The sequence below is a fragment of the Triticum aestivum genome, chromosome 3D (assembly GCF_018294505.1).
Source record: "Triticum aestivum cultivar Chinese Spring chromosome 3D, IWGSC CS RefSeq v2.1, whole genome shotgun sequence".
NCBI lineage: Eukaryota > Viridiplantae > Streptophyta > Magnoliopsida > Poales > Poaceae > Triticum > Triticum aestivum.
In genome coordinates, this window is record NC_057802.1 from 445,887,658 (window position 1) to 445,910,975 (window position 23,318).

Below are 23,318 nucleotides of genomic sequence, written 5' to 3' on the forward strand. Positions count from 1 at the left end.
GATACTGGTTCTGTTGCTAATTTGCAACTCAAAACAGGGACTACGGATTAAGCGAAGATTGGCTAAGGACGAGGTGACGATGTGCGTGGGAAATGGTTCCAAAGTCGATGTGATCGCGGTCGGCACGCTACCTCTACATCTACCTTCGGGATTAGTTTTAGACCTGAATAATTGTTATTTGGTGCCAGCATTGAGCATGAACATTATCTGGATCTTGTTTGATGCGAGACAGTTATTCATTTAAATCAGAGAATAATGGTTGTTCTATTTATATGAGTAATATCTTTTATGGTCATGCACCCTTGAAGAGTGGTCTATTTTTGTTGAATCTCGATAGTAGTGATACACATATTCATAATATTGAAACCAAAAGATGCAGAGTTGATAATGATAGTGCAACTTATTTGAGGCACTGCCGTTTAGGTCATATTGGTGTAAAGCGCATGAAGAAACTCCATACTAATGGACTTTTGGAACCACTTGATTATGAATCACTTGGTACTTGCGAACCGTGCTTCATGGGCAAGATGATTAAAACGCCGTTCTCCGGAACTATGGAGCGAGCAACAGATTTGTTGGAAATCATACATACAGATGTATGTGGTCCGATGAATATTGAGGCTCGCGGCAGGTATCGTTATTTTCTCACCTTCACAGATGATTTACGCAGGTATGGGTATATCTACTTAATGAAACATAAGTCTGAAACATTTTTCAGAGTGAAGTTGAAAATCATCGTAACAAGAAAATAAAGTTTCTACGATCTGATCGTGGAGGAGAATATTTGAGTTACGAGTTTGGTCTTCATTTGAAACAATGCGGAATAGTTTCGCAACTCACGCCACCCAGAACACCACAGCGTAATGGTGTGTCCGAACGTCGTAATCGTACTTTACTAGATATGGTGCAATCTATGATGTCTCTTACTGATTTACCGCTATCGTTTTGGGGTTATGCTTTAGAGACGGCTGCATTCACGTTAAATAGGGCACCATCGAAATCCGTTGAGACGACGCCTTATGAACTATGGTTTGGCAAGAAACCAAAGTTGTCGTTTCTTAAAGTTTGGGGCTGCGATGCTTATGTGAAAAAGCTTCAACCTGATAAGCTCGAACCCAAATTGGAAAAATGTGTCTTCATAGGATACCCAAAAGAAACTGTTAGGTACACCTTCTATCACAGATCCGAAGGCAAGACTTTTGTTGCTAAATTTGGAATCTTTCTAGAGAAGGAGTTTCTCTCGAAAGAAGTGAGTGGGAGGAAAGTAGAACTTGATGAGGTAACTGTACCTGCTCCCTTATTGGAAAGTAGTTCATCACAGAAACCGGTTCCTATGACACCTACACCAATTAGTGAGGAAGTTAATGATGATGATCATGAAAATTCAGATCAAGTTGTTACTGAACCTCGTAGGTCAACCAGAGTAAGAGCCGCACTAGAGTGGTACGGTAATCCTGTTCTGGAGGTTATGTTACTAGACCATGATGAACCTACAAACTATGAAGAAGCGATGGTGAGCCCAGATTCCGCAAAATGGCTTGAGGCCATGAAATCTGAGATGGGATCCATGTATGAGAACAAGGTGTGTACTTTGGTTGACTTGCCCAATGATCGGCAAGCCATTGAGAATAAATGGATCTTCAAGAAGAAGACTGACACTGACAATAATGTTACTGTCTATAAAGCTCGACTTGTTGCGAAAGGTTTTCGACAAGTTCAAGGGATTGACTACGATGAGACTTTCTCACCCGTAGCGATGCTAAGTCTGTCCGAATCATGTTAGCAATTGCCGCATTTTATGATTATGAAATTTGGCAAATGGATGTCAAAACTGCATTCCTGAATGGATTTCTGGAAGAAGAGTTGTATATGATGCAACCGGAAGGTTTTGTCGATCCAAAAGGAGCTAACAAAGTGTGCAAGCTCCAGTAATCCATTTATGGACTGGTGCAAGCCTCTCGGAGTTGGAATAAACGCTTTGATAGTGTGATCAAAGCATTTGGTTTTATACAGACTTTTGGAGAAGCCTGTATTTACAAGAAAGTGAGTGAGAGCTCTGTAGCATTTCTGATATTATATGTGGATGACATATTAATGATTGGAAATGATATAGAATTTCTGGATAGCATAAAGGGATACTTGAATAAGAGTTTTTCAATGAAGGACCTCGGTGAAGCTGCTTATATATTGGGCATCAAGATCTATAGAGATAGATCAAGACGCTTAATTGGACTTTCACAAAGCACATACCTTGACAAAGTTTTGAAGAAGTTCAAAATGGATCAAGCAAAGAAAGGGTTCTTGCCTGTGTTACAAGGTGTGAAGTTGAGTAAGACTCAATGCCCGACCACTGCAGAAGATAGAGAGAAGATGAAAGATGTTCCCTATGATTCAGCCATAGGCTCTATCATGTATGCAATGTTGTGTACCAGACCTGATGTGTGCCTTGCTATAAGTTTAGCAGGGAGGTACCAAACTAATCCAGGAGTGGATCACTGGACAGCGGTCAAGAACATCCTGAAATACCTGAAAAGGACTAAGGATATGTTTCTCATTTATGGAGGTGACAAAGAGCTAGTCGTAAATGGTTACGTCGATGCAAGCTTTGACACTGATCCAGACGATTCTAAATCGCAAACCGGATACGTGTTTACATTGAACGGTGGAGCTGTCAGTTGGTGCAGTTCTAAACAAAGCGTTGTGGCGGGATCTACGTGTGAAGCGGAGTACATAGCTGCTTCGGAAGCAGCAAATGAAGGAGTCTGGATGAAGGAGTTCATATCCGATCTAGGTGTCATGCCTAGTGCATCGGGTCCAATGAAAATCTTTTGTGACAATACTGGTGCAATTGCCTTGGCGAAGGAATCCAGATTTCACAAGAGAACCAAGCACATCAAGAGACGCTTCAATTCCATCCGGGATCTAGTCCATGTGGGAGACATAGAAATTTGCAAGATACATAAGGATCTGAGTGTTGCAGACCCGTTGACTAAGCCTCTTCCATGAGCAAAACATGATCAACACCAAGGCTCCACGGGTGTTAGAATCATTACTGTGTAATCTAGATTATTGACTCTAGTGCAAGTGGGAGACTGAAGGAAATATGCCCTAGAGGCAATAATAAAGTTATTATTTATTTCCTTATATCATGATAAATGTTTATTATTCATGCTAGAATTGTATTAACTGGAAACATGATACATGTGTGAATACATAGACAAACAGAGTGTCACTAGTATGCCTCTACTTGACTAGCTCATTGATCAAAGATGGTTGTGTTTCCTGGCCATAGACATGAGTTGTCATTTAATCAACGGGATCACATCATTAGGAGAATGATGTGATTGACTTGACCCATTCCGTTAGCTTAGCACACGATCGTTTAGTATTCTGCTATTGCTTTCTTCATGACTTATACATGTTCCTATGACTATGAGATTATGCAACTCCCGTTTACCGGAGGAACACTTTGTGTGCTACCAAACGTCACAACGTAACTGGGTGATTATAAAGGTGCTCTACAGGTGTCTCCAAAGGTACTTGTTGGGTTGGCGTATTTCGAGATTAGGATTTGTCACTCCGATTGTCGGAGAGGTATCTCTGGGCCCACTCGGTAATGCACATCACTTAAGCCTTGCAAGCATTGCAACTAATGAGTTAGTTGCGGGATGATGTATTACGGAACGAGTAAAGAGACTTGCCGGTAACGAGATTGAACTAGCTATTGAGATACCGACGATCGAATCTCGGGCAAGTAACATACCGATGACAAAGGGAACAACGTATGTTGTTATGCGGTTTGACCGATAAAGATCTTCGTAGAATATGTGGGAACCAATATGAGCATCCAGGTTCCGCTATTGGTTATTGACCGAAGACATGTCTCGGTCATGTCTACATAGTTCTCGAACCCGAAGGGTCCGCACGCTTAAAGTTTCGATGACAGTTATATTATGAGTTTATATGTTTTGATGTACCGAAGGTAGTTCGGAGTCCCGGATGTGATCACGAACATGATGAGGAGTCTCGAAATGGTCGAGACATGAAGATTGATATATTGGACGACTATATTCGGACACCGGAATGGTTCCGGGGGTTATCGGATATATATCAGAGTACCGGGAGGTTACCGGAACCCCCCGGGGGTTTAATGGGCCTACATGGGCCTTAGTGGAGAAGAGGAGAGGCGGCTAGGGAAGGCCGCGCCCCCCCCCTTTCCTCCCTCTCTCTCTCCTCTTTCCCCCTTCTCCTAATCCAACAAGGAAGGGAGGGAGTCCTACTCCCGGTGGGAGTAGGACTCCTCCTGGCGCGCCCCTCTCTTGGCCGGCCGCCTCTCCCCCCTTGCTCCTTTATATACGGGGGCGGGGGGCACCCCAAAGACACAACAATTGATCATTGATCTTTTAGCCGTGTGCGGTGCCCCCCTCCACCATAGTCCACCTCGATAATATCGTAGCGGTGCTTAGGCGAAGCCTTGCGTCGGTAGAACATCATCATCGTCACCACGCCGTTGTGCTGACAAAACTCTCCCTCAACACTCGGCTGGATCGGAGTTCGAGGGACGTCATCGGGCTGAACGTGTGCTAAACTCGGAGGTGTCGTGCGTTCTGTACTTGATCGGTCGGATCGTGCAACCGCGTTGTGCTAACGCTTCCGCTTTCGGTCTACGAGGTACGTGGACACACTCTTCCCTCTCGTTGCTATGCATCACCATGATATTGCGTGTGCGTAGGATTTTTTTGAAATTACTACGTTCCCCAACAGAAGGGTCCACGAAGAAGCAACCTCGTCTATCCCACCATGACTATCGCCCACGAAGGACTTGCCTCACTAGGGTAGATCTTCACGAAGTAGGCGATCTCCTTGCCCGTACAAACTCCTTGGTTCAACTCCATAATCTTGACGGAGGCTCCCAAGTGACACCTAACCGATCTAGGAGACGCCACTCTCCAAAAGGTAATAGATGGTGTGTTGATGATGAACTCCTTGCTCTTGTGCTTCAAATGATAGTCTCCCCAACACTCAACTCTCTCTCATGGATTTGGATTTGGTGGAAAGATGATTTGAGTGGAAAGCAACTTGGGGAAAGCTAGAGATCGAGATTCTTGTGGTTGGAATGGAATATCTTGGTCTTGTTGGAAATATGCCCTAGAGGCAATAATAAATAGGTTATTATTATATTTCCTTGTTCATGATGATCGTTTATTATCCATGCTAGAATTGTATTGACAGGAAACTCAGATGCATGTGTGGATACATAGACAACACCATGTCCCTAGTAAGCCTCTAGGAGACTAGCTCGTTGATCAATAGATGGTTATGGTTTCCTGACCATGGACATTGGATGTCGTTGATAACGGGATCACATCATTAGGAGAATGATGTGATGGACAAGACCCAATCCTAAGCCTAGCACAAGATCGTGTAGTTCGTTTGCTCAGAGCTTTTCTAATATCAAGTATCAGTTCCTTAGACCATGAGATTGTGCAACTCCCGGATACCGTAGGAATGCTTTGGGTGTACCAAACGTCACAACGTAACTGGGTGGCTATAAAGGTGCACTACAGGTATCTCCGAAAGTGTCTGTTGGGTTGGCACGAATCGAGACTGGGATTTGTCACTCCGTATAAACGGAGAGGTATCTCTGGGCCCACTCGGTAGGACATCATCATAATGTGCACAGTGTGACCAAGGAGTTGATCACGGTATGATGTGAGTTACGGAACGAGTAAAGAGACTTGCCGGTAACGAGATTGAACAAGGTATCGGGATACCGACGATCGAATCTCGGGCAAGTACCATACCGATTGACAAAGGGAATTGTATACGGGATTGATTGAATCCTTGACATCGTGGTTCATCCGATGAGATCATCGAGGAGCATGTGGGAGCCAACATGGGTATCCAGATCCCGCTGTTGGTTATTGACCGGAGAGTCGTCTCGGTCATGTCTGCGTGTCTCCCGAACCCGTAGGGTCTACACACTTAAGGTTAGGTGACGCTAGGGTTACAGAGATATTAGTATGCGGTAACCCGAAAGTTGTTCGGAGTCCCGGATGAGATCCCGGACGTCACGAGGAGTTCCGGAATGGTCCGGAGGTAAAGATTTATATATGGGAAGTCTTATTTTGGTCGCCGGAAAAGTTTCGCACTTTATCGGTATTGTACCAGGAGTGCCGAAAGGGGTCCGGGGGTCCACCAAGGGGTCCACATGCCCCCGGGGGGGCACATGGGCTGTGGGGTGTGCGCCTTGGCCTATATGGGCCAAGGGAACCAGCCCCAAGAGGCCCATGCGCCAAGAGATAAGATAAAGGGAGAGTCCTAAAGGGGGAAGGCACCTCCGAGGTGCCTTGGGGAGGATGGACTCCTCCCTGGCCGCACCCTTCCTTGGAGGAAGGGCCAAGGCTGCGCCCCCCTCTCCCTTGGCCCTATATATAGTGGGGGCAGGGAGGGCAGCAATACCTAAGCCCTGGCGCCTCCCTCTCCCTCCCGTGACACATCTCCCTCCTCCCGCAGCGCTTGGCGAAGCCCTGTTGGAATCCCGCTACTTCCACCACCGCGCCGTCGTGCTGCTGGATCTCCATCAACCTCTCCTCCCCCCTTGCTGGATCAAGAAGGAGGAGACGTCGCTGCTCCGTACGTGTGTTGAACGCGGAGGTGCCATCCGTTTGGCGCTAGGATCATCGGTGATTTGGATCACGACGAGTACGACTCCATCAACCCCGTTCTCTTGAACGCTTCTGCTCGCGGTCTACAAGGGTATGTAGATGCACTCCCCTTCCCCTCGTTGCTAGATTACTCCATAGATTGATCTTGGTGATGCGTAGAAAATTTTGAATTTCTGCTACGTTCCCCAACAGTGGCATCATGAGCTAGGTCTATGCGTAGTTTCTATGCACGAGTAGAACACAAAGTAGTTGTGGGCGTCGATTTTGTCAATTCTTCTTGCCGCTACTAGTCTTATCTTGTTTCGGCGGCATTGTGGGATGAAGCGGCCCGGACCGACCTTACACGTACGCTTACGTGAGACAGGTTCCACCGACTGACATGCACTAGTTGCATAAGGTGGCTAGCGGGTGTCTGTCTCTCCCACTTTAGTCGGAACGGATTCGATGAAAAGGGTCCTTATGAAGGGTAAATAGAAATTGGCATATCACGTTGTGGTTTTACGTAGGTAAGAAACGTTCTTGCTAGAAACCTATACAAGCCACGTAAAAACTTGCAACAACAATTAGAGGACGTCTAACTTGTTTTTGCGGCATGTGCTATGTGATGTGATATGGCCAGAAGATGTGATGAATGATATATGTGATGTATGAGATTGATCATATTCTTGTAATAGGAATCACGACTTGCATGTCGATGAGTATGACAACCGGCAGGAGCCATAGGAGTTGTCTTTATTTTTGTATGACCTGCGTGTCATTGAATAACGCCATGTAAATTACTTTACTTTATTGCTAAGCGCGTTAGCCATAGAAGTAGAAGTAATCGTTGGCGTGACAACTTCATGAAGACACAATGATGGAGATCATGGTGTCATGCCGGTGACAAAGATGATCATGGTGCCCCGAAGATGGAGATCAAAGGAGCAAAATGATATTGGCCATATCATGTCACTATTTGATTGCATGTGATGTTTATCATGTTATGCATCTTATTTGCTTAGAACGACGGTAGTAAGTAAGATGATCCCTTATAAAATTTCAAGAGAAGTGTTCCCCCTAACTGTGCACCGTTGCGAAGGTTCGTTGTTTCGAAGCACCACGTGATGATCGGGTGTGATAGATTCTAACGTTCGAATACAACGGGTGTTGATGAGCCTAGCATGTACAGACATGGCCTCGGAACACATGCGAAACACTTAGGTTGACTTGACGAGCCTAGCATGTACAGACATGGCCTCGGAACACAGGAGACCGAAAGGTCAAACATGAGTCGTATAGCAGATACGATCAACATGGAGATGTTCACCGATGATGACTAGTCCGTCTCACGTGATGATCGGACACGGCCTAGTTTGACTCGGATCATGTATCACTTAGAAGACTAGAGGGATGTCTATCTGAGTGGGAGTTCATTAATCAGATGAACTTAATTATCATGAACATAGTCAAAAGATCTTTGCAAATTATGTCATACGCTTTAGTTCTACTGTTTAAGATATGTTCCTAGAGAAAATTTAGTTGAAAGTTGACGGTAGCAATTATGCGGACTGGGTCCGTAAACTGAGGATTGTCCTCATTGCTGCACAGAAGGCTTATGTCCTTAATGCACCGCTCGGTGTGCTGAACCTCAGCGTCGTCTGTAGATGTTGCGAAACATCTGACATACACGTTTTGATGACTACGTGATAGTTCAGTGCGTAATGCTAACGGTTTAGAATTGTGGCACCAAAGACGTTTTTTGAAACGTCGCAGAACATATGAGATGTTCCGAAGACTGAAATTGGGATTTCAGACTAGTGCCCACGTCAAGAGGTATGAGACCTCTGACAAGTTTCTTAAGCCTGCAAACTAAGGGAGAAAAGCTCAATCGTTGAGCATGTGCTCAGATTGTCTGAGTACTACAATCACTTGAATCGAGTGGGAGTTAATCTTCCAGATGAGATAGTGATGGCTCTCCATAGTCACTGCCACCAAGCTATTAGAGCTTCGTGATGAACTATAACATATCAGGGATAGATATGATGATCCTTGAGCAACCCGCGATGTTTGACACCGCGAAAGTAGAAATCAAGAAGGAGCATCAATTGTTGATGGTTAGTAAAACCACTAGTTTCTAGAAGGGCAAGGGCAAAAGGGATACTTCATGAAACAGCAAATCATTTCCTGCTCTAGTGAAGAATCCCAAGGTTGAACCCAAACCCGAGACTAAGTGCTTCTGTAATGAGGGGAACGGTCACTGAAGCAGAACCACCCTAGATACTTGATAGATGAGAAGGCAGGCAAGGTCGACAGAAGTATATTGGATATACATTATATGAATGTGTACTTTACTAGTACTCCTAGCAGCACCAGGGTATTAGATACCGGTTCGGTTGCTAAGTGTTAGTAACTCGAAATAAAAGTTGCGGAATAAACGGAGACTAGCTAAAGGTGAGATGACGATATGTGTTGGAAGTGTTTCCAAGGTTGATGTGATCAAGCATCGCATGCTCCCTCTACCATCGAGATTGGTGTTTGCGTTGAGCATAAACATGATTGGATTATGTTTATCGCAATACGGTTATTCATTTAAGGAGAATAATGGTTACTCTGTTTATTTGAATAATACCTTCAATGGTCTTGCACCTAAAATGAATCTCGATCGTAGTGATACACATGTTCGTGCCAAAAGATATAAAATAGTAATGATAGTACCACATACTTGTGGCACTGCAATTTGAGTCATATTGGTATAGAACGCATGAAGAAGCTCCATGTAGATGGATCTTTGGACTCAGTCGTTTTTGAAAAGATTGAGACATGCGAACCATGTCTATTGGTATATATGCATGAAGAAACTCCATGCAGATGGATCGTTTGGACTCACTTGATTTCGAATCACTTGAGACATGCAAATCATACCACATGGGCAAGATGACTGAAAGTCCTCGTTTTCAGTAAGATGGAACAAGAGAGCAACTTATTGGAAGTAATACATTTTGATGTATGCAGTCCAATGAGTGCTGAGGCATGCAGTGGATATCGTTATGTTCTTACTTCACAGATGATTTGAGTAGATGTTGACTGTATTTACTTGATAAAACACAAGTCTGAATTATTGAAAGGTTCAACTAATTTCAGAGTGAAGTTGAAGATCGTCGTGACAAGAGGATAAAATGTCTGTGATATGATCATAGAGATGAGTATCTGAGTTATGAGTTTGGCACACAATTAAGACATTGTGGAAAGTGTTTCACAATTAATACCGCCTGGAACACCACAAAGTGATGGTGTGTCCGAACATCATAACTGCACCCTATTGGATATGGTGCATACCATGATGTTTCTTATCAAATTACCACTATCGTTTATGGGTTAGGCATTAGAGACAACCGCATTCACTTTAAAAGGGGCACCACGCAATTCCGTTGAGACGACACCGTTTAGAGAAACCTAAATTGTCGTTTCTTAAAAGTTTTGGGCTGCGATGCTTATGTGAAAAAGTTTCAGGATGATAAGCTCGAACCCAAAGCGGATAAATGCATCTTCATAAGAATACCCAAAACAGTTGGGTATACCTCCTATTTCAGATCTGGAAGCAAAAGTAATTGCTTCTAGAAACGGTTCCTTTCTCGAGAAAAAGTTTCTCTCGAAAGAATTGAGTGGGAGGATGGTGGAGACTTGATAAGGTTATTGAACCGTCACTTCAACTAGTGTGTAGCAGGGCACAGGAAGTTGTTCCTGTGGCACCTACACCAATTGAAGTGGAAGCTTATGATGGTGATCATGAAACTTCGGATCAAGTCACTACCAAACCTCGTAGGACGACGAGGATGCGTAATACTTCAGAGTAGTACGTGATCCTATCTTGGAAGTCATGTTGTTGGACAACGATGAACCTACGAGCTATGGAGAAGCGATGGTGGGCCCATATTCCGACAAATGGTTAGAAGCCATGAAATCCGAGATAGGATCCATGTATCAGAACAAAGCATGGACTTTGGTGAACTTGCCCGATGATCGGCAAGCCATTGAGATAAATGGATCTTTAACAAGAAGACGGACGTGGACGGTAATGTTACCGTCTATGAAGCTCGACTTGTGGCAAAGAGTATTTTCACAAGTTCAACGAGTTGACTACGATGAGATTTTCTCATCCGTAGCGATGCTTAAGTCCGTCAGAATCATGTTAGCATTAGCTGCATTTATGAATCTGGCAGATGGATGTCAAAACAAGTTTCCTTACCAGTTTTCGTAAGGAAAGGTTGTATGTGATACAATCAGAAAGGTTTTGTCGATCCTAAGGATGCTAAAAGGTATGCTAGCTCCAGCGATCCTTCCATGGACTAGAGCAAGCATCTCGGAGTCAGAATATACGCTTTGATGGAGTGATCAAAGTTTTTGGGTTTATACAAAGTTTGTTAGAAACTTGTATTTACAATAAAGTGAGTGGGAGCGCTACAACATTTCTGATAAGTATATGTGAATGACATATTGTTGATCCGAAATGATGTAAAATTTCTGGAAAGCATAAAGGGTTGTTTGAAAGGAGTTTTTCAAAGGAAGACCTGGATAAAGCTGCTTACATATTGGGCATCAAGATCTATAGAGATAGATCAAGACGCCTGATGATATTTTCAAAGAACGCACACCTTGACATGATTTTGAAAGAGTTCAAAATGGATCAGCAAAGAAGGAGTTCTTGGCTGTGTTACAAGGTGTGAGTGTTGAGTAAGACTCAAGACCCGACCACAGCAGAAGAGAGAGAAAGGACGAAGGTCGTCCCCTATGCTTTAGACATAGGCTCTACAGTATGCTATGCTGTGTACCGCACATGAAGTGTGCCTTGCCATGAGTTGGTCAAGGGGTACAATAGTGATCCGGGAATGGATCACATGACAGCGGTCGAACTTATCCTTAGTATCTAGTGGACTAAGGATTTTCTCGATTATGGAGGTGAAAAGGAGTTCGTCGTAAAGGGTTACGTCGATGCGAACTTTGACACTAATCCGGATGGCTCTGAGTAGTAAACCAGATTCGTATAGTAGAACAATTATTTGAAATGGCTCCAAATAGCGCGTGGTAGCATCCACAAGATGACATAGATATTCATAAAGCACACACAGATCTGAAAGGTTCAGACCCGTTGACTAATAACCTCTCTCACAAGCATAACATGATCAAACCAGAACTCATTGAGTGTTAATCACATAGTGATGTGAACTAGATTGTTGACTCTAGTAAACTCTTTGGATGTTGGTCACATGGTGATGTGACCTGTCAGTGTTAATCACATGGTGATGTGAACTAGATTATTGACTCTAGTGCAAGTGGGAGACTGTTGGAAATATGCCCTAGAGGCAATAATAAATAGGTTATTATTATATTTCCTTGTTCATGATGATCGTTTATTATCCATGCTAGAATTGTATTGATAGGAAACTCAGATGCATGTGTGGATACATAGACAACACCATGTCCCTAGTAAGCCTCTAGGAGACTAGCTCGTTGATCAATAGATGGTTACGGTTTCCTGACCATGGACATTGGATGTCGTTGATAACGGGATCACATCATTAGGAGAATGATGTGATGGACAAGACCCAATCCTAAGCCTAGCACAAGATCGTGTAGTTCGTTTGCTCAGAGCTTTTCTAATGTCAAGTATCAGTTCCTTAGACCATGAGATTGTGCAACTCCCGGATACCGTAGGAATGCTTTGGGTGTACCAAACGTCACAACGTAACTGGGTGGCTATAAAGGTGCACTACAGGTATCTTTGAAAGTGTCTGTTGGGTTGGCACGAATCGAGACTGGGATTTGTCACTCCTTATAAACGGAGAGGTATCTCTGGGCCCACTCGGTAGGACATCATCATAATGTGCACAGTGTGACCAAGGAGTTGATCACGGGATGATGTGAGTTACGGAACGAGTAAAGAGACTTGCCGGTAACGAGATTGAACAAGGTATCGGGATACCGACGATCGAATCTCGGGCAAGTACCATACCGATTGACAAAGGGAATTGTATACGGGATTGATTGAATCCTCGACATCGTGGTTCATCCGATGAGATCATCGAGGAGCATGTGGGAGCCAACATGGGTATCCAGATCCCGCTGTTGGTTATTGACCGGAGAGTCGTCTCGGTCATGTCTGCGTGTCTCCCGAACCCGTAGGGTCTACACACTTAAGGTTAGGTGATGCTAGGGTTATAGAGATATTAGTATGCGGTAATCCGAAAGTTGTTCGGAGTCCCGAATGAGATCCCGGACGTCACGAGGAGTTCCGGAATGGTCCGGAGGTAAAGATTTATATATGGGAAGTCTTATTTTGGTCGCCGGAAAAGTTTCGCACTTTATCGGTATTGTACCGGGAGTGCCGAAAGGGGTCCGGGGGTCCACCAAGGGGGGCACATGGGCTGTGGGGTGTGCGCCTTGGCCTATATGGGCCAAGGGAACCAGCCCCAAGAGGCCCATGCGCCAAGAGATAAGATAAAGGGAGAGTCCTAAAGGGGGAAGGCACCTCCGAGGTGCCTTGGGGAGGATGGACTCCTCCCTGGCCGCACCCTTCCTTGGAGGAAGGGCCAAGGCTGCGCCCCCCTCTCCCTTGGCCCTATATATAGTGGGGGGAGGGAGGGCAGCAATACCTAAGCCCTGGCGCCTCCCTCTCCCTCCCGTGACACATCTCCCTCCTCCCGCAGCGCTTGGCGAAGCCCTGTTGGAATCCCGCTACTTCCACCACCGCGTCGTCGTGCTGCTGGATCTCCATCAACCTCTCCTCCCCCCTTGCTGGATCAAGAAGGAGGAGACGTCGCTGCTCCGTACGTGTGTTGAACGCGGAGGTGCCATCCGTTCGGTGCTAGGATCATCGGTGATTTGGATCACGACGAGTACGACTCCATCAACCTCGTTCTCTTGAACGCTTCCGCTCGCGGTCTACAAGGGTATGTAGATGCACTCCCCTTCCCCTCGTTGCTAGATTACTCCATAGATTGATCTTGGTGATGCGTAGAAAATTTTGAATTTCTGCTACGTTCCCCAACAGGTCTCAACACATGAGTAGGTGGTTCTCTCTCAGAAAATGTATGATGGAAGTGTAGGCACGTTCTAATGGCTCTCCTCACGAATAAAGAGTGGGTGGAGGGGTATATATAGCCTCCACACAAAATCTAACCGTTACACACAATTTACCAAACTCGATGGGACCGAATCATGAAACTCGGCCAGACCGATTTAGTTCAAAATGTGAACGTTAGGCTTTTCCGGTGGGACCGACATGTCAACTCAGTGGGACCGATTTCATTAGGGTTAGGGCATAACGTAATCTCGATGAGACCGATCACATAAACTCGGTAGGACCAACTTCTGTAATAGGCAAACAGAGAGTTGGTCAGGCAAACTGGGTGGGACCGAATCACTCATTTCGGTGAGACCGAGATCCCTATCGGTGAGACCGAACTGACTAGGGTTTCTGGCAGTGTTTATGTCAAATGAACTCGATTGCGCCGGATAGATCAAATCGGTGGGGCCGAGTTTGACTTTTGGTTTGGGACATATGTGAAAATGAGAAAGTGGTTGAGGGCTTTTGGAGCATATCACTAAGCATTTTGAGCAAGCAAGCCATTAAGCAACACCTCATCCCCTTTTAATAGTATTGGCTTTTCCTATGGACTCAATGTGATCTTGGATCACTAAAATGAGAATGTAGAGTCTTGAGCTTGAGCCAATTTGTGTCCTTAGCATTTTGAGAGGTCCACATTCCTAGTCCAGCCATGCCAATCATTGAACTTTTTGAAATGATCATCTTTAAAGAACATTAGTTCAATGAGCTATATGTTGTTAGGAATTACCAAAACCACCCAGGGATAGTTGCACTTTCACCTCTATAGAACGACATGAATGCGAGCAGCTCGCTTCGAACGAAAAATGGCACGAGTGATGGTGGGATTTTTGATTGGGCTAGACTAATCAGAAGCGTGCATGGAAGTGATCCAAACACCCGCATAGCCCCCGGTTGCTTCTGGTTTGCGGAGAAAAGACGTCCGAACCGTCAAGGACCGCGATACTTGAGCGCGTTCGATGATAAAACATGTTTGGACCACCCCGTTCAGATGGTTGCCGCGTCGGAGATGCCTTCAGGCTAGTCATAATGATGAGTAACTTAGAGTAGTAAATGTTACTAGTCTATGTTACTACATTCATAATGAGTAGTGTCATAGGTGTGGTAACATATATGTCTTCATTTATTACTTTGTAATCTCATTTTATACTGAGAAGCGCTACGTGATGGTAACTTATTATGTTGCTCTATTTGCCTCACTTCTCATTAACTACTTGACACATCATTATTTCTGCTTATGTGGCATCTGTATTACTACCTACTATGTTACTCACACTATGACCAGCCTCAGTCATACCGTCTTCAAAGGTTTAGGCTGGTCATAGTGGGGAGTAACTTAGACTAATAACATGTATATGTTACTAGTCTATATTACTACATCTATAGTGGGTAGTAACATATGTGTAGTGTCATGCATCACCTTATTTATTACTTTGTAGACTTATTTTGCATTGAGAACCGTTATGTGATGGTAACATGTTATGTTACTCTATTTGCCTCTCTCTTCATTAATTACTTGACACATTATTTTCTTTACTTATGTGACATGTATGTTAGTATTACCTATATTACTTCCATTATGACCAGCCTTAGGGGCATTTGATCCGGTTTTGCTACTTCAGGTTCAGGGTTATTAAACAGACGTTTCTCTCTCTCTCGTTGTCGGGGTGATTGGTGAATCCTAGCCGTGCGATCATGCCGAGATATTTCTTCCACAGCGCCGTCCGGCTAAACCCGACCATCCGCTGGGCCGCCAATTTTGGGAGTAGCAGGCAAAGGCCTACAGGAAGGAGGCGTAGAACCCTCTCCTCTTCCAGGTCTCGGCTCTCCGCCGTCGCCGCCGTCGCCATGGGCAGCGCCTCCAAGCTGCTGTCCTCCCTCTTGCTCACCTCCTCCCCGCTCCGTCTCCGGCCCTCCGCCGCCGCCTTCGCGCTCATCCTCTCCTCGCGCACCGCGGCATCCCGCCGCCAACACCTGCTCTCCTCCCCCTCTCCCCTCCGCACGCTCTCCACCTCGGCCGCCGCCGCCGCCGCCTCACCCCTCCCCTACAGCTCCAGCTCCGCCTCGTCAACCCCACCGCTCCACGCCCCTTTCCCGGAATGGTCCCGCCTGGTCGACCGCCTCGCGGCCGCCGGTTACGCCGCCCGCGCCCCCTCCCCCGCCGATGAGCTCGCCGTCGCCTCCGGCAGCGGCCTGTCGGCCGAGGCGGAGTCCGCTGTGTCCTCCTGCCTGGCCTTCGCGCGCGACCGGCCCGACCTTCTCAGGTGAAGCAAATCGCTTGGCCATCTGGCCGGCTGGTTTCTTTTCCTCACGTTGCTGATTGATTGGATGTGACCGCAGGTCGCTGCCGACGAAGGATGTCGAGGTTGTGGTGTCTAATGTTGCACCGGCCCTGTTCAAGGGAGGTGAGGAATCTGCGCAGCGGCTGCAGCAATACCTCGCGGGTGAAGAGGACAATGTGAGTTCTTATCCATTTTGCAAGTTGGTCACATCACGCTTGTGGAGTGGTTGTCTAGCACTCCCTCCGTTCCATAATTCTTGTCGACTTGAACTAAAACCGTGACAAGAATTATGGAATGGAGGGAGTAGGTTACAGCAGGTTTTACATATGTGTGATCATCAGTCAACTAGATAATTATTTATGTTGCTCTACCGGATTTGTAGCCATATATTGTGAATGATACAGTAGAAAATATAATTAAGAAGGAAAGACCAAACATGCCATTCAGTTCAGGGACAATCCTCTATATAATTCCAATAAAATTTTGAGCATTTCAGTTCGTCATTTTCTCGCTGCACCTTTGTTGCACCCCTTGTTTCTTTTATGATGGGTGATGTTGAACGCCTGATAGGAATGATGTATTTTCTTCAGTTCCGATTTCACCAGGGTTACAACTGTGGTTACATGGCATCTTATAGAAAGTAATACAAGGATACAGTCAGTATATATATAGTTAAGAGGAAAACGTCCATCACACCTTAGCCTTGCTGAATGCAACTTGCAGTCTAGCAAGCTGTGAACAACAGAGCTTAACTAGCAAATGCATACAACTTAATGCGTGACTTGTACTGTTAAAGACATCCAGCGGGGCACAGAGCTCAACTAAGAACTTATATAACTACGAAGTCACAAAACATAACTTGCGCCAGGCGGAGGCATGAAGGCGTGGCGGCTGGTGTGGAGGTTGCATCATCGGAAGGAAGCGGCGTTGTGGAGGAGGCGGGAGCTCTCAGAGAACAAATTCAAATCCTTCCTTTTTGGATAGAGATTAAGGCAGAGAGATTTCTCATTACATATATAGTTAGTTATTTGACTTGGGCTTTGGTTTGAGATGTTCTGTGGTAGAAGTATTCCCATTTATTTCATTTGTTGAAACCGAATTCAAAAAGGGGGATTCTTGGGGATAAGCTATAAGCATATCCTGTACGGGGAACAACAGATTTCTTAAGAATTCTTGCAAGAGGTTTCAGTTGCCAATTCACAAATGCTGACCCCACATTATGCAATTTGACAAAACTGTATTGGTCAAGACACTAAAGATGTGATAACTTTTGCCAGGCAATTCAATCAGTCAGAGCGGAAACCGTGGACATTGTTCGGTACTTGTTAAGTTACACATACAGTTCGTCAAACAACTATTTAGAAGACAAAGAACTCACTGATTCAGCTGTTAGAAATATCTTGGCTGAGCTAGTTAATTCTAGTGGACTTCCCCACTCCTTCAGTTTTGCGGAGCCAACTGTTGAGAGTCAACCTGAGCGATTCTCTAGGCATCCAGGGCAAAATGTTGAGATGAAACGTGGTGACTGGATTTGCACAAGGTATGTTGTGGATATTTTTATTCATCAATTGAACAGTTGCATGCCACATCGCCTTACTTTAAAGTGCCAACTAATTTCTACATCTTCTCTTCCTAGATGTGATACAGCTAAAATATACACACTCGTTTTCTTGTGCTGTAGCAGAGTCTTGCACAAGCATGCATCTATGTAATAAATCATTTTTCATTTTTGAACAATGTTGTTGTTTCTCTAGTCTTTTCACACTTGGCTTGTTTTACCTCTGTGTATGTTTTCTCATCTACTCCCTCCGTCCCATAATATAAGATGTTATTACATCCAATATGCTCACATATTAGATGTAATAACGTCTTATATTATGTGACGGAGGGAGTATATTCTTAACCAACATTTAACTAATCATGACCACTTATGTGCTATTCTCATAATTTTGTACAAAGAGGCACAAAACTCGCATCTGTAAAATAAATTCGCAACTACTTGTATTGTCGGACACATTTGAGATTATTTGCTACTGGTTTGTTTACTACTTATTTGAAATATTTTACCCTTCTTCATATTTTTTGTAATGTTGACTCTAAATATGCTCTGCAACCTACAGATGTAGCTTTATGAACTTTGCAAGAAATGCGAGGTGCCTTGAGTGCAATGAGCATCGGCCAAAGAAGATGTTGACTGGCGGAGAGTGGGAATGCCCTCAGTAAGCTTCGACATGCTAACTTCATTTTTGTGATTTGAAATTATTTATGCTTCGAGATGGCTGACTTCGTATTGTCCTTTTGCCAAGGTGTGAATTCTATAATTATGGGAGGAACATGTCATGCTTAAGATGTGCTTGCAAAAGACCAGCGACAACTGCATCTGCTGGTGCTGGTTTAGGCGGTGTAGCAGAGCTTCTTAGTGTAACTAATGCTGGTAGATCTGAAATTGAGAGAAAACTTGCTGAAAGCGATGAGAAGGCAGAAAGGTGGTTGAGCAAAGTATCTCAACTTGACGATTCTGCTGATTTAAGTAGTCTGGCAGCTGATGAGGATTTTCCTGAGATTATGCCTATGAGGAAGGGAGTCAATAAATTTGTAGTTAGCACACGCAAGACACCATTGGAGAGAAGACTGGCAAGTGCACAGTACAGCAGTAACAATAGCCCTCAAGCAACAGCATCCGACTCCAAGATTAGTCAAACTTTAGACAGGATACTTGGGCGTTCGGCATCCACTTCTGCCCCAAACAATCAGTCTGATAATGGGGGTGTAAATGCTGAGACTCCCAGGAAATTAACAGGCCATCTTGGTGATATCGACCCCGTTCCTTTTGTGCCATTATCTGCTGATCTGTTTACCAAGCCACAGAATGCAAAGAGTAATGAACAGGCAGATAGGGACTGTCAAATAAATAGGGAAACTGGTAGTTCCACACCCGGTATCACACAGGCCTCAACTGAGAGGAAAGATGTTGATAGATCATTAGATACTGCTGAGAAATGGTCCAAGAAAGTCGCAGAACTCGACAGTGTAAATGACCTTTCAAGTGCTATTTCTGATGAAGACTTTCCTGATATTATGCCAATGAGGAAGGGTGAGAACCGGTTTGTTATTAGTAAGAAAAAAGACCGCTCGCTGACATCACCACAGTACCAGAGGCGCAGTGTGCTTGAGCAGGCTGACAATTCGGATTTCGTCCCATTTGTTCCGTTTCCTCCTGATTATTTTGCCAAGAAAGATGCGCCAGCAGAGAGTACTCCAGATACAGGAATAGTTTCAGAAAGTTCTCCATCAGCTGATAAGCTGCCAGAAACAAATGCTTCATCAAGACATTCGGGAGATAGCCAAAACACCTCACAGGTGATTGGCCCTCAGGGAAGTAGCATCATGAGTAATGAGAACTGGAATAAGAATTACTCTCAGCAGAGCTCGAGTCCAGGTGGTTATACACCTGGTGGAAGCAGCAGCCAGCAGTATCAGCAGCAACCTTATGAGATGGGTGATCGATCTACTGGTACACCAAATTCAGGCGCCTGGAACCCAAACTACTCCCAGGGGACGTCTACTGATGTCAGAGGAGGATCTAGCAACTATCAGCATCAACAGCAACCTCATGAGGTGGGTGATCGATCTCGTGGAACTTCAAATGCTGGTGCTTTGAACACAAAGTACTCCCAGGGGAGGTTTAATGATGGCAGAGGCGGATCTAACAACTATCAGCATCAACAGCAACCTCACGAGGTGGGTGATCGATCTAGTGGCACTTCGAATACTGTTGCTTGGAACACAAACCACTCCCAGGGGAGGTTTAATGATGGCAGAGGTGGATCTAACAACTATCAGCATCAACAGCAACCTCGTGAAGTGGGCGATCAATCTAGTGGAACTTCGAATACTGGTGCTTGGAACACAAACTATTCCCAGTCCCAGGGGAGGTTTAATGATGGCAGAGGTGGATCTGGCAACTATCAGTATCAGACACAACCTCATCAGGCAGGTGGTCGACCCAGTGGCACTTCGAATACCCACGCTCCAAACACAAACTACTCTCAGGGGAGCTTCAGTGAGGGTCGAGATACATCTACTTACAATCAGGGAAGCTATTCTACACAACCGTCTTATACGCCCGGCTATACTAATCACAGCAACAACCATGCTTGGAGCAGCAGCAACAACCATAATCCGAGTGGTTCACATCCTGATAGCAGGGTTGCTACTTGCGGCATTGGTTCCACTAACCCTAATCAAGCAACAGGCTACTCAAGCTACGGAAGTGGAGGTTATACTGGAAAGAGTTTAGAAGGCTCTGCTGTGAAGGACCCTGATCCTCTGGACATGTCTGAGGAAGCCAAGGCCGAGAGATGGTTCAGGAGGGCAGCCCAGATCAAGGACATCTCCGAGCTTGCCAACATCCCTGACGAGGACTTCCCTGAGATAATGCCGATGAGGAAGGGGGTGAACAGATTCGTGGTGAGCAAGAGGAAGACACCGTTGGAGAGGAGGTTAACCTCTCCTCAGTACAGAAGGAACCTACCGATCGTAAGCTCCGAGCCGGACAAAGATGCTAGCTGAAAGCAGGTATATCTATTCCGATGCAGGAGCGAAGAGTTTACACAAGATATACTTTTACTTCTGATCGTGATAATAAGCAGCAAGGCGAAGAAATCCACGCGGAGGAAACAGCTGAACGCCCAGACCATTTTTTCTGTATCGAAAAGTTTTGTTCTCGACCAGTAGGGATTTGCTGTTTAATTTGTTACGTGTATCAGTTGTATACATTTGTTGTTGTACCTGAAACCGTGAGTGCAATCATCAAATAATTTGCGCGTCGGATTTAAAAGGGATTAAAAAATCATATACTGTTTTGCTCGAAAATGAAAGTGTACTGTGTTAAAACAGACTGCCCAAAAACAAATGCCTTAATGAAAGCGGAGCATGCTTTCGATCATAGGTTGACAGTGGAATAGGGGATCCTCTGTTTTAGGTTGTCCTCTGTGGATGGTGTATTTTTTTAAGTTGATGGTACAGCCGCCGGCGGTATGATCTTGCGACACCATGATAGGACGTTTATTTTTGCTGCTTAAAGTTTTCTAGTCAGATAGATGCGAAGATGCAAGGTATGGCTTTGTTAGTTCAGCATATTGAGCTTTCGGTCATTTTGCAGTTGGAATCGTCTACAGCCCTATCCATCTTCAGAGATGACTCACTTGTTCGTTCTTCATATAGTCATCTTGCTTTTGGAGATCAAAGCCTTGAGAGAGGCTCATAGTCATCTTGCTTTGGAGATCAAAGCCTTGAGAGAGGCTCGGGAGTTTATTTTTCAAAAACTTTATCGTAGTCTGAATAGAGTATGGTGAGATATGTTAGAGTTGTGTTGAATATAGTGTACAAGGTAGGTTACAGTTGGACTATAAGTTGTATTGTGTTTACAGGGTACGGAGTCGTGTCCTGGTAGGGCACTTGTATCCTAGGCCTCTCATATATAGCGGGGTAGACACACGATGTAACCTATGCCAACATAATAGCACCGGACCTTAGGGGAATCCGGCGGCATGTGCTGGCGTCCAGGGCGACCGGGTGCGGTATTGTAGCGGTGTCATGGGGAGGAGCGCCCATAGTCAGGCCCCGGGATGTAGTCATATCGGTGAATCTCGTTAACAAATCTCGGTGTCGTGCTCGTGTGATTGTTTGGTCATCGGATGATCGACGGTATGGCCTCGGATTTATTCTAACAAGTGGTATCAGAGCTAGATTGTTTGGAGGCTGCGGATCATTGATTTAGAGGAAGAATTAAGTTGAGATGCAGCCGTTTGCGGTGTGGTTCTCAGCGAAATTGGAAAAAGCCAACATCAGAGACAGACACGTGTGCATGTGGCGGCAGGCGAAAGCATCAGCGGCAGCGCGAGACGTGCGGCGATCGATCGGGCTGATCGGTCGGGCGAGCGTACATGCGCGAGATTCCTGGCGAGGTCGGATCGAGCAGGCGTCGTGTCGTGGTGTTCCAGGTCGGACTCGGTCTAGAGGAGATCGATACGGTGATCAAAGGAACGTGGAGACACGGCGGCCCAGTCTGAGGCGCGCATGGGTGGCAGACGCAGCTCATGGGCTGGCGCGTGTGCACACTAAAGCCCACGCGGTGGCAGACGTATGCGCTGGAAGCCCTGGATCAGTTGCACTGCAAAATTGTCGTGTGTATGGCTGCGGGTTGCTTGAAGCTGAGTCACGGAAAAGAGCATACGAAGTAGCAAAGGCACCTGATGAGATTTGTTTGGTAAAAAAAAAAGATCTGCACCTGGTATGTACGTGGCTTGAGGTTAGCAACATGGTGAAAAGAGAAAAAACATTGGGAGTTGCCGGACACAAGTTTGGTGCATCCACGGAAGCTACCCGGAAGAGGCAATTTTTCTTTTGGATTTGTTGCTAAGTGCGCACGTGGTTTTACCGTGAGGTTCGCAAATGGATCATGCACACACAGGGCATCAAAGCAAGGCACGGAGATGTGCGGGCGGACATGACGTAGGGTTCAGCATGGTTGCAGTCGGATATGTACGGCTGGGTCGGATTGGACAGTCTGACGGATCGACGTAAGTCGGTTGGTACAGAAGACGGTGGTGGGATCGGCGACGACGACATAGGAGCGTGATGCTGATAGTGACTGAATTCTGGGACGTGGAAACACGTGGCGCAGGCCCCGAGGGCTTGTGCGGCTTCGACAAGACTATGGCGCGGGGTTGATTCAAGGTGATGTATACACGGAGCTTGAAGTCGACGGGGCGCGAGGGTGGACTAATCATCTACTATGGAGTCAAGTTGAAGGTGGAGCTGAATTGAGGGGCTACGGTGTAACGATCCAGGGAATCGAAGCCTAATCAGCAACGGGTAAAAGCGAGGGACATGTAGTTCGGACTGGAGCCTAGTGGTCTGATGGAAGCGTGAAACTCGTCATCGGTCGGTGATGATCGGTGGTACTTTGCAGTGGAGGTTGAGTGGTGTGGTTTCGCAGCCCTTGAGACTCGACCGGGACGGCAGAGGCTCGACGCGGTAATAGCGGCGAGGCGTGCGGTAAGCACGGGGGCATGGAGACGGGCCAGGGCTCTGGTGGTCATACATGTAGTGAAACAACTGCGAATTTGACTCGGGGGGACTACAAGCAATGGTGAAATTCTTTCAAGTTCCAGACAGGCGGTCAAGAAAGGAGCGGTGATGTTGAGTTCGGGTAACTCTTATGTGTGACACCCAATATGTGAGTTGTTCATTTTCACGCAG

General features: G+C 45.6%; 1 protein-coding gene across 1 annotated transcript; it reads left to right on the forward strand.

The window, feature by feature from the left end:
- Nucleotides 1-15,508: 15,508 nt before the first annotated feature.
- LOC123079544 (zinc finger protein VAR3, chloroplastic) lies at nucleotides 15,509-20,927 on the forward strand. Its single transcript, XM_044502322.1, has 5 exons — nucleotides 15,509-16,034; nucleotides 16,111-16,228; nucleotides 17,330-17,592; nucleotides 18,173-18,271; nucleotides 18,359-20,927. The coding sequence occupies exons 1-5, from the start codon at nucleotides 15,619-15,621 to the stop codon at nucleotides 20,622-20,624; spliced, it is 3,162 nt and encodes a 1,053-aa protein (XP_044358257.1). The 5' UTR covers nucleotides 15,509-15,618; the 3' UTR covers nucleotides 20,625-20,927.
- The last annotated feature ends 2,391 nt before the right edge of the window (nucleotides 20,928-23,318 follow it).